Here is an 11534-nt window from a genome sequence, read left to right as displayed (position 1 = left end):
TTGAGGCTGGTGTCGAACCTGTGATCCTCCCATCTCAGCCTCCCACACAGTGCCTGGGACTAAGGGTCCACTGATGGCAGTCAGACTCACTAATGATTGACTGATGCTGAGTACCAAGTCACAGGAAGAGCTCTGCGGGTACTTGATATACGCTGACCTGCTGCATCTTCCCGACACCCCAGGAGGCAGGAGGCACGTCGTCTGTGACGTGGAAGCGGGCAGCTGAGGCTGTGTGCTCAGGTCGGCCCTGGACCATGCGGATGGCTGTGTATGTCCACATGGGTATGTGCACCGGATTTAGTAGTTCACAACTCTGTGTTTTGCTTGATGCCACAGGGAAATCTCTAAGGGACAGAGGATCATTTTGTGTCCCAGTAAAGATACTGTTTCACAGATGTGTGCTGCCATGCACAAGGTCCCCAGTAAGCCAGTCTCTTTGCCCAAAGCTACAAACATAGACCACTTGTCCTGGCCTCAGTTTCCCTTCCATGCATAAGCCTCTCCCTTGCACTGAGCACAGGCGACTCCGTAGTGCTGGTAAGGACTCCGTAGGTGTCTGTCATTTTTCGCCATGGGCCAGGCAGCCTCCGTGGGCGAGGCCCGCAGCATCCGCGGTGCCTCCGTCACAGTGAGCGTGTGCCTGGCTAGGCGCAGGTGAGGGGCCTGAGCTCTTGGTCCCCAGCAGTATTTAAGACGGTGCCCACCGGTCAGTGTCTTGTGAGTGGCACCTGTCTCAGGAAGTTGTTGAGGAGGTGGCCTGAAGTAACGGCACAAGGAAGGTGGCAAGTAATTGCGAAGAAGCCGGACCTGGTGGCACGCGCTTGTCATCCCAGTACTCGGGAGGCCGAGACAGGAGGATCCGGGTTCCCGGCCAGCCTCAGCTACTTAGTGAGGCCTTCACAACTTAGTGAGACCCGGTTTCAAAATGAAGAAAAAAATATAGGGCTGGGGTGTAGCTCGGAGCTAGAATGCCCGTGGGTTGCATCCCCAGTACCGTTAAAAATAAAAATGCGTCCGGGCGTGGTGGCGCACGCTTGTAATCCCAGCATCCGGGAGGCCGACACTGGAGGATCGCGGTTGGCGGACGGCCCCAGCTACTTAGTGAGGCCCTCCGCAACTCAGTGAGACCCGGTTTCAAAATAAAGAATAAAAAATAGGTCAGGGGTTGTAGCTCGGAGGTCAAATGCCCCTGGGTTCCATCTCCAGACCCGCAAAATAAATAAATAAATAAATAAATAAATAAATAAATAAATAAAATAAAATAAAAATAAAAAGGCGAAGAGTGACGTCTCTCAGCACAATCTTGGAACGACCCTTCTCCTCACTTCTGCAGCTGAAAACCCAGCAGTAGTGGCTAAACTGGATATGACGACACTGACCTCCAAACAGATGACTCAACAGGGGTCTCTGAATTCACATTTCAAGAGTCAAGAACAGCGCAGAAGCCGGGCATGGTGGCACACACCTGTAACCCCAGTACTTGGGAGGCTGAGGCAGGAGGATGGCAGGTTCACAGGCATTTCAGCATCAGTGGTTTGCTTATTTCCTGTGACACAAAAGATTTTTCTGGCCTCTTTTTTTTTTTTTCTTTTAAATCCCCATCACCTTCCACTACTATCAAAATAAGCCAGGAAGCCTGGCATGGTGGCCCACACTTGTAATCCCAGTACTTGGGAGGCTGAGACAGAAGGATCTGGGTTCACGGCCAGCTTCAGCTACTTAGTGAGGCCTTTTGAAATTTAGTGAGACCCTGTTTCAAAATAAAAAATCGGGCTGGGGAAGCAGGCGTGGTGGCTCATGCTTGTAATCCCAGCATTCAGGAGGTTGAGACCAGAGGATCATGGTTCGCAGACAGCGTCAGCTACTTAGTGAGGCCCTCTGCAACTTAGTGAAACCCTGTTTCAAAATAAAGAATTATCCCAGCCCTGGTGGCCTAGGCTTGTAATCCCCGCGCTTGGGAGGCGGAGACAGGAGGATCCAGGTTCAAAGCCAGATGCGCTGGCTTAAGAGACCCTGTTTCCAGAAATAAAAAAGTATAAAATAGGTCTGGGAGTGTACTCCGGAAGTAGAAGGGCTTCCAGGAACCCCAGTACCACCAAAAAAAAAAAAAAAAAAAAAAAAAAAAAGAAAGAAAGAAAGAAAGAAAGAAAGAAAAACAAATAGCTCGGAGGTCAAATGGCCCTGAGTTCCATCCCCAGACACGTTAAAAAAAAAAAAAAATCGGTCTGGGGTATAGCTTGGAGGAAGAATGCCCCTAAATTCAATCCCCAGCACCACAGAAAGATTAAAAAAAAAAAAAAAAAAAAAGCCAGGACCGTGGACAAGGTAACAGCACGCCTGTGATATCAGTACTTGGGAGGCTGAGACAGGAGGTTTGCAGGTTTGAGGACAGCCTCAGCAACTCAGTGAGACTTTCAGGAACCTAGTGAGACAATGTTTCAAAACAAAAAGGGTTGGGGTACAGCTCAGAGGTAGAATGTTCCTGGGCTCAATCCCCAGTACCCCCTACACACACACAACCAGCATCCAGCTACCAAACAACCTCCCTGCTGTGAAACATACAACCCGTTAGCAGGAAGTTTCTACCTTGCCACCCCCAGGACTCCCCCAAATCCTAACGGCTCCTGGAGGCAGCCAGAACTGGTGACACCACCAGCTGGTGCTAAAGAGGCAGGTTCTGAGGCAGACGTGCACGCTGACAGCTCCTCGGCATCAGGACTCCCGTGTACTGAGTGCGGACCAGACCGTGCTGCGCTGAGCACTCTGGCGCACGTTCCCCCTGAACTCAGGAGCTCCACCGACCCGGGAGAAGACGGAGGCAGAAAAGGTCTCTTGCCCTTGTCCACATGTTCACAGCTGGGAAGCAGCAGGACTTTATTTTGTGGAATGGGGGATAGAACCCAGGGGCATTCTACCTCAGAGCTACATCTCCAGCCACATTTTTTTATTCTGTATTTGAAAACAGGTAGCAGAGGGCCTAAGTAGCGAGGCTGTCCCCGAACGGTGATCCTCCTGTCTCAGCCTCCCAAATACTGGGATTACAAGTGTACACCATCATGCCGGGCTCATGACTTGAGTTAATCACAGTACTCTATAGCTGTCTATTTATTTATTTATTTATTTATTTATTTATTTATTTATTTATTTTGTGGTACTGGGGATAGAACCCAGGGGCATTCTACCTCTGAGCTACACCCCCAGCCCTATTTTTGGTAATTCTTTATTTTGAAACAGGATCTCACTGACTTGCAAAGGGCCTCACTAAGTAGCTGAGGCTGGCCGCAAACTGAGGTCCTCTTGTTTCAGCCTCCCAAATGCTGGGATTACAAGTGTGCGCCACCACGCCTGGCTTATGGCTGTCTTTTTTTTTTTTTTTTTGGTATTTATTTAATCAATGCTCACTACAAAGATGGGAAAGGGCACTTTTTTTCTTGAGGTATTGGGGATTGAACCCAGAGGCATTCTACCTCTGAGCGATACTCCCAGCCCTATTTTTTTATTCTTTATTTTGAAACAGGGTCTCACTGAGTTGCAAAGGCCTCACTAAGTAGCTGAGGCTGGCAGCGAACCGTGATCCTCCTGTCTCAGCCTCCCAAATGCTGGGCATGTGCCACCATGCCCAGCTAAAAGGGCGCTTTTAAAACAAGGCCACAGCACAATGGCCAGTTGTCATCTAAAACAAATCTGTATTTTCTCCAACCAGCAGCACGTCAACAAGCACAGTTCTGAAAGGGAGCCCCACTAGACACTGCATCACACAGACAGCCCCTGATATGCGCCTATTATCTGGTTCCAAATCTTCTCCAGTTTCCTAGCCAATCACTCTTTTTCTTCTCCCAACTCCAGTCTCCTAATTTTCTTGCTGTTTCTTTTCTTTTGCGGTATTGGTGATTGAACTCAGGGGCATTCTACCCTCCAAGGCACATCCCCAGCCCTATTTTATTTATTTTGAAACAGGGTCTCACTAAGCTGCAGAGGGCCTCAACAAAGTTGCTGAGGCCGCCCTTGAACCTGTAATCCTCCTGTGTCAGCCTCCCAAGTACTGAGATTACAGGCTTGTGCCGCTATGCTTGGCTTCTTGGTGTTTCTTAAAAAATCACTATGCATTCGATGTCAGGACCTTTGCACCTGCTGTTGAATGCTCTGCATGGCTGGCTCTCTCACTCGGTCTCTGCTTAGATATCACCTTAACTGATGACCCCGGTCTCTGGCCTTCCTCATGCTCCTTCTTACTCTTCCCCCTCCACAACACTTATTACCAGTCTATGTTTTGTATGTTTATTATTTACCGAGTGAATAAACCAAAGTACAGAGACCTCTCACCCCTGACAGCGGTCTTCAGCTCTAAGGATAGCCTCCTGTGATCCTTTTCAAAGCTGTCAATTTTCAAAGCTAAGTCTAACCAGCTTGAAACCCAAAGAATTCATGCTGTGGGGAAGATCATACAGGAGGTTTTCCCCTAGGCCGCAGGCACCTTCCTTCCTCTTAAAACCGAATGTACTCATGGGCACAAAGACGGAAACCTCCAACTCCTTTGGTCAAAGAACAGTCAAGTCAAGTTCCACCCACAGAGTAGCAGTGGCTCCGCTTCCAGCTCACCTGACAGGCGTCCTTGGCCTTCAGGTGGCAACTCGTCCGTCCATCCTTTCCCACCCTGCTGGGCTTCCCTGCACCCTGTCATCCCCTCTGGGGGCCGATCCCGAATCCACTGCTTTGGGGGTGGGGGGGGGGGGCTCGAGCTCATCCAACAGGTAGGAGGGGCAGAGGCTGGCTTTCTCAGCCCTACATCGATTCCCCCATCTTGTAGGGGCGTCCAACAGCGCGTCATTTTGTTTCTGGAGGAAGGGAGCTCCGCTTTTCAGACCTGGCGGCAGAGGTGGAGAAAGGAGCCCTCCCACCACTGGCGGAGACTGGAGTTGCAGGGTAAGTAATGCTTAGGCCCCGGAGACAGGGGGAGAAGATGGACGCAGGTACATCTCTTGACCCGGGGGTCCGGGACCTACCCTGGGATGGGGTTGCCCTCAGCTTCGGGAAGCCCACAGGATGCTTCGGAGGCGAGGAGGAGCGAAGGAGCCCGGGAGAATCCGGGGCCAGAGCGCTTCGGAGCTGGGGATCCCGCCGCCTGAGGACCGGGGGCCGGGGGCTCGGGGGCCGGCGGGGCGGAGCCGGGGTGCCGAGGCCTGGCGTCCGCCGGGCGCGGGCGCGACGGGGACCCCGTCGCCGTTACCTGGCCGCGGGGCTGCCGGCGGGGCTGCGGCCCCGGAGCTGCTGCCGGGCCCGGCCCCTCCCCCGATCCGGCTTCCAGGACTGGAGTCTGCAGCCCAGGCCGCCTCCGCTGTCAACAAACCCCGGGCGCGTCACTTCCGGGGCCGCCCCTTAGCAACCAGCGGGGTCCCCGCCCGGCGGCCCGCGGGCAACGCCGGCGCCGCGCGAAGGTTCCGGCCCGAGCGCCCCGCCGCCCGCGCCCTCGGGGTCCCCGGCCCCCGGCCCACGCGGGCACCCGCACCCCAGGAGGGCAGGGGCCACCAGGCCGCCGGATCTGTCCTAAGCCTCTCTCTCCCCTCTCCCTCTCCTCTCCCTCCTCTCTCCTCTCTCTCTCTCCCTCTCTCCTTCCTTCTCTCCCTCCTCTCTCCTCTCTTCTCTTTCTTCTTCCCTCTCCTCTCCTCTCTTCTCTTCTCTTCTCTTCTCTCTCCCCCCCTTCTCTCTCTTCTCTCTTCTCTCTCTCTTCTTCCATCTCCCCCCCCCCTCTCTGTCCTGGGGATGGAACCCAGGGGATTCTAACTCCAAGCCACACCCCCAGCCCTATATTTTGATCTTCATTTTAAATAGGGTCTCACTGAGTTGCAGAGGGCCTCCATAAGTGGCTGCGGCTGGCCGGGATCCTCCTGTCTCGGACTCCTGGATGCTGGGATTACAAGTGTGCTCCATCATGCCCGGCCTAAGGATCCCTCAAACCAGCCCCTCTCTCCTGCCCAAGGAGTCCCCGACCCCTGCCCACCACCATTTCTCTTCTAGATTTCTGCAACAGCCTTCTAATACACACCCCACAATCCCAGAGTGGTTTTTTTATTTTTTATTTTTCTAAAACATAAGCCCCTGCTGGGTGTCCTGGCGCATGCTTGTAAACCCAGCATTTGGGAGTCTGAGACTGGAGGATCCTGGTTCATGGCCAGCCTCAGCTACTTAGTGAGGCCCTCCGCAACTCAGTGAGACCCGGTTTCAAAATAAAGAATAAAAAATAGGGCTGGGGATGTAGCTGGGAGGTAGAATGCCCCTGGGTTTCATCCCCAGTACCGCAAAAATAAATAAATAAACCCAGATGGGTAGGACTGTCATGAGTGTCCCCTATCTCCCTATCCAGACTCATGCTTTTCCCCTTCCAGTCTCAAATCCAGACAGTTGACGGTTCAAAGCAGTTTGGCAGCCTGGAGAGGTAGCACTGTTTGGGAATCGCAGTATTTGGGAGGTTGAGATAGGAGGATCAAAGGTTCAATACCAGCCTCACCAATTTAGTGAGTGTCTCATAGCCTAGTGAGACCCCGTGATAGAACAAAAATAAATAAATAGCTGGGCGTGGTGGCGCACGCTTGTAATCCCCGCGCTTGGGAGGCGGAGACAGGAGGATCGCGCAGGTTCGAAGCCAGCCGCGCTGGTGTAAGAGACCCTGTTTCAAAAATATAAAATAGGTCTGGGAGTGTAGCCCGGAGGAAGAAGGGCTTCCAGGAACCCCGGTACCACCAAAAAAATAAATAAATAAATAAATAAATAAATAATAAATAAATAAATAAATAAAAAGGGCTGGGGACATAGCTCAAAGATAAAATGCCTCTCGGTTTAATACCCAGTCTCTCTCTCTCACACACACACACAACACGAACACACACACACACAAATTCACACAAAAGCAGGGCTATTCTACCTCTGAGCGAAACCCCCAGCCCGATTTTTTTTATTTGGAAACCGGGTTTTACTAAGTTGTGGAGGGCCTCCCTAAGTTGCCTAGGCTGGCTTCGAACCTGCGATCCTGCTTGCTGTGTCAGCCTCCCTCCCAAGTACTGGGATTACAAGTGTGCACCACCACACCCGGCTCGGAAACAACGTCTTGCTAAATTGCTGAGGTCCTCACACCTGAAATTCTCTTGTCGCAGCTTCTCAAGTATTAGGATTCTGGTCAGAGGCCATCGTGACCTGCTAGTCTGGGTTCTTTTTTGTTTGTTTATTTGTTTTTTGTTTTCAGGGGTGTTGTACCTTTGAGCTACACTCCTAGCCTTTTTATTTTATTTGTTTATTTTATCATGTGTATGTGTGCTACCGAGGATGGAACCCAGGGCAGTCTACCTCTGAACTACATGCCTAGCACACCCAGACCATTTATTTATTTATGTATTTATTTATGTATTTATTTATGTATTTATGTATGTATGTATGTATGTATGTATGTATGTATTTATTGTCTTTTTTGGTATGTGTGGTGCTGGGGATTGAACCCAGGTATATATATATATATATATATATATATATATATATATATATATATATATTTTTTTTTTTTTTTTTTTTTTTTTTTTTTTTTTTTTTTTTGCCGTACTGGGGATTGAACCCAGGGGCATTCTACCTCCAAGCTACACCCTCGGCCCTATTTTTTATTCTTTATTTTGAAAGAGGGTCTCACTGAGTTGCAAAGAGCCTCACTAAGTAGTAGCTGAGGCTGTCCGCAAACCGCGATCCTCCTGTCTCAGCCTCCCAAATGCTGGGATTACAAGCCTGCGCCACCACGCTCAGCTTGAACCCAGGACATTCCACCTGTGATCTATACCCGCAGCTACTCTGAGTTATACAGCTAAATTGCTGAGGGTCTAAAAATTGCCCAAGCTCATCTATTTTTTTTTTTTTTGAAGACCTAGGGATTGAACCCAGGGCATTCTACTTCCAAGTTACATCACCAGCCCTATTTAATTAAATTAAATAAATTATTTTTTGTGGTGGTGGGATGGAACCCAGGGGCCTTCTACCTCTGAAGTTTACTCCCAACCCTATTTTTTACTCTTTATTTTGAAACAGGGTCTCACTGATTTGCAAAGGGCCTCACTAAGTAGATGAGGCTGTGCTCAAACCACAATCCATTTTTATGATATAGTAAGAATTTAGCAAGTTCATAGAAAGTGAAAGATTTGACGGTGTTGGGACTGTCAGAACGGGGAATGAGGAATTGCTGCTTAGCAGATCTATGTGGGGTAATGAAGTTTGGAACTAGTGGTGATGGTTGCACAATATTTGACATAATTGCTGCAGCTGAATTGTATGCCTGCACTAGTTAAGAGAGCTGATCTTATATATATTTTATTACGCTTTTTTTGTGTGTGCTAGGAATTGAACCCAAAAGCATTCTACCTCTAAGCTGCACTCTCAGCCTCATCTTATTTCTTATTTGGAAACAGCGTCTCACTAGGACTCTGTTGAGGGCCTTGCTAAAATTCCCGAGGCTGGTTTTGAACCTGAGATCGCCCTGTCTTAGCCTTCCAAGTACTGGGATTTCAAGCGTGCACCACCACGTCCGCTTTAGAGAAGTTGTAATGTAATATACCCAAACCATTAGACTACAGCCTTTAAAAGGGTAAAATAAGCCAGGCATGGTGGCAAACACTTGTAATCCCAGTATTTGGGAGGCTGAGACCAGAGGATCGCAGATTCACAGGCAACCTTAGCAATTCAGCAAAGTGCAATTTAGCCAGAACTTGTTTCAAAATAAGAAATAGAGCCAGGCCTGGTGGTGCACCCTTCCAGTGCTTGGAAGGCCAAGACAGAAGGATTGTAGATTTGCAGCCAGCCTCAAGAACTTAGGCCTTACGCAATTTAGTGAGACTGTTTCAAAACAGAAAACAAGCTGGGTGTGGTGGTACATGCCTGTAATCCTAGTAATTGGGAGGCTGAATCAGGAGGATTGAGAACAGCCTCAGCAAGTAGTAAGACTCTCATCAACTTAGTGAGACTCTGTTTCCAAATAAAAAATAAAATTGGGCTGGGATGAAGCTCAAAGGTAGAATGACCCTGAGTTCAATCCCCAGTACCAAAATTTATTTAATTAAAAATAAAATAGAGTAGGGGTATAACTTGTTGGTAGAATGCCAATGGGTTCAATCAAGATTAAAAAAAAAAAAAAAAGGGGTAGCCACGCATGGTGGAGCATGTTTGTAATCCCAGAATTTGGGAGGCTGAGACAAGAGGATCATGGTTCGAAGACAGCCTCAGCTACTTAGTGAGGCCCTTCGCAACTCAATGAGACCCTGTTTTAAAATAAAGAATAAAATGCCGGGCGCAGTGGCACACGCTTGTAATCCCTGTGCTTGGGAGGCTGAGACAGGAGGATCGCACAGGTTCAAAGCCAGCCTCAGCTACTTAGTGAGGCTCTCAGCAACTTAGTGAGACCCTGTTTCCAAATAAAATATAAAAAAGGTCTGGGAGTATAGCCCGGAGGTAGAAAGCCTCTGGGTTCCACCCCCAGTACCACCAAAATAAATAAATAAATTAATTAAATTAAATTAAATTAAATAAAGAATAAAAATAGGGGTGGGATATAGCTCAGAGATAGAATACCCCTGGTTCCATCCCCAGTACTGTAAAATAAGGGAAGGTAAAACTGTATGGTGTGTCAATTCATTAACTCCGTAAAGTTTTTTGTTTGTTTGTTTGTTTTTTTGGTGGTACTGAGGTTCTTGGAAACCCTTCTACCTCCGGGCTACACTTCCAGACCTATTTTATATATTTTATTTGGAAACAGGTTCTCTTAAGCAAGCGTGGCTGGCTTCGAACCTGCGCGATCCTCCTGTCTCCACCTCCCAGGCGCGGGGATTACTAGCGTGCGCCACCATGTCCAGCTGTTTTTTAGTAAGTCAAGGGTAGAAAAAGATGTACATTGCGTGATAGTCACCAATTTATTGCCTCTGAGCCCTAACTCTTCCTTGCTTGCTCTGAGAAAATGGATATGGTCCCTTTAAATATTCTTTCTGCCTGGAAGGGGCTTTCCTTCCTGGTCCTGGTCAGCTTTCAAGACCGGCTCCTCCAACACAAAGCTTTTCTGCAGCACCTGCCTTCTACTTTCCCCGCAGTGCAGCCCCAGGCTTGTCCCAGCACCCGCCTCAGGTGTTATTTTTAGAGGAGTCTTTGGCGAGACACCTCCCTGTAAACAGCTTTTCCAAGTACTTTACTTAATTTAGTTTAGTTTTTTATTTTAAAGCTTGATACTGGGGATTGAACCCAGGGGCATCCTACCTCCCAGGTATACCCTGAGCCCTTTTTAGTTCCTCCTCCTCCTCCTCCTCCTCCTCCTCCTCCTCCTCCTCCTCCTCTTCTTCTTCCTCTTCCTCTTCCTCTTCCTCTTCCCCTTCTTCTCCTCCTTCTCTTCCTCCTTCTTCTGTGGTACTGGGGTTCCTGGAAGCCCTTCTATCTCCGGGCTTCACTCCCAGACCTATTTTTTTATATTTTCTTTATTTGGAAACAGCCCCCCCCTCTCTTTTGGTGGTACTGGGGTTCTTGGAAGCCCTTGTACCTCTGTGCTACACTCCCAGACCTATTTTTTATATTTTTATTTGGAAACAGGGTCTCTTAAGCCAGCAAGGCTGGCTCCGAACCAGCGCGATCCTCCTGTCTCCGCCTCCCAAGCGCGGGGATTACAAGCGTGTGCCACCACGCCCGACCTTATTTCTTATTTTGAAACGGAGTCTTGGCAAATTCCTACGACTGGCCTCCAACCTGTGTTCCTCCAGTGTTACCACCATGCTCAGCTTCCAAGTACCTTAGAAGGCGGATTTCCAGCAAGTTCTATGACATGGCCCTTTAGCTGATTTCTCGCAAGTCCCAGACATGGAGTTCCCAGAAAGTTTTATGAATGCATCGCCACAGTGACTTTGTTGCCATTCAGTGAGCCGCGGCTCTGTCCTTTCCCACAGGTCTGCCTGTTAGCCGTTTGAGGTCCACTTTCTTTGAGCTGCGTCTCTAGTCTACATGGAAAAGCTGAGCGTGGTGATGCACACTTTTAATCTCAGTACTCGGGAGGCTGAGACAGGAGGATCGCTGTTCATGGCCAGCCTCAGCAATTTAGTGAGGCCCTTTGCAACTTAATCAGACCCCGTTTCATAATAAAGAATTAAAAATAGGGCTGGGGGTGGAGCTCAGAGGTAGAATGCCCCTGGGTTCCATCCCCAGTACCGCAAACAAACAAACAAACAAACAAACAGGGTTAAGGGTGTAGCTCGGAGGTAGAATTCCCTGGGTTCAACCCTCAGTTCCTCAGGAAAAAGAAAAAATAGTCTACATTGAAAATTCCATGGCAAGCCGGGCATAGTGGCATACGCTTGTAATCCCAGCATTTAGGAGGCTGAGACCAGTTCGCAGACAGACTCAGCTACTTAGTGAGGCCCTCCACAACTGGGTGAGACCCTGTTTCAAAATAAAGAATAAAAAATAGGGCAGGGGCTGTAGCTTGGAGGTCTAATGCCACTGGGTTCCATCCCCAGACCTGCAGAAAGAAAGAAAAA

General features: G+C 49.0%; 1 protein-coding gene across 1 annotated transcript in view; it reads left to right on the top strand.

Moving 5' to 3' along the window:
• Nucleotides 1–571: 571 nt before the first annotated feature.
• TBC1D13 (TBC1 domain family member 13) overlaps nucleotides 572–11534 on the top strand; it is a gene marked incomplete at both ends in the record, with an annotated part of 27756 nt that continues 16793 nt past the window's right edge. Inside the window, 5 exons of the mRNA XM_080708874.1 lie at nucleotides 572–654; nucleotides 2601–2725; nucleotides 4624–4751; nucleotides 5026–5541; nucleotides 6384–6433. Of these exons, the coding sequence (XP_080565000.1) occupies nucleotides 572–654; nucleotides 2601–2725; nucleotides 4624–4751; nucleotides 5026–5541; nucleotides 6384–6433 (902 nt within the window). The remainder of the gene's footprint in view (nucleotides 655–2600; nucleotides 2726–4623; nucleotides 4752–5025; nucleotides 5542–6383; nucleotides 6434–11534) is intronic.

This window comes from Muscardinus avellanarius (assembly GCF_963383645.1).
Source record: "Muscardinus avellanarius genome assembly, chromosome: 13".
NCBI classification, from domain to species: Eukaryota; Metazoa; Chordata; class Mammalia; order Rodentia; family Gliridae; genus Muscardinus; species Muscardinus avellanarius.
This window is presented reverse-complemented; position numbering and strand designations above follow the sequence as displayed.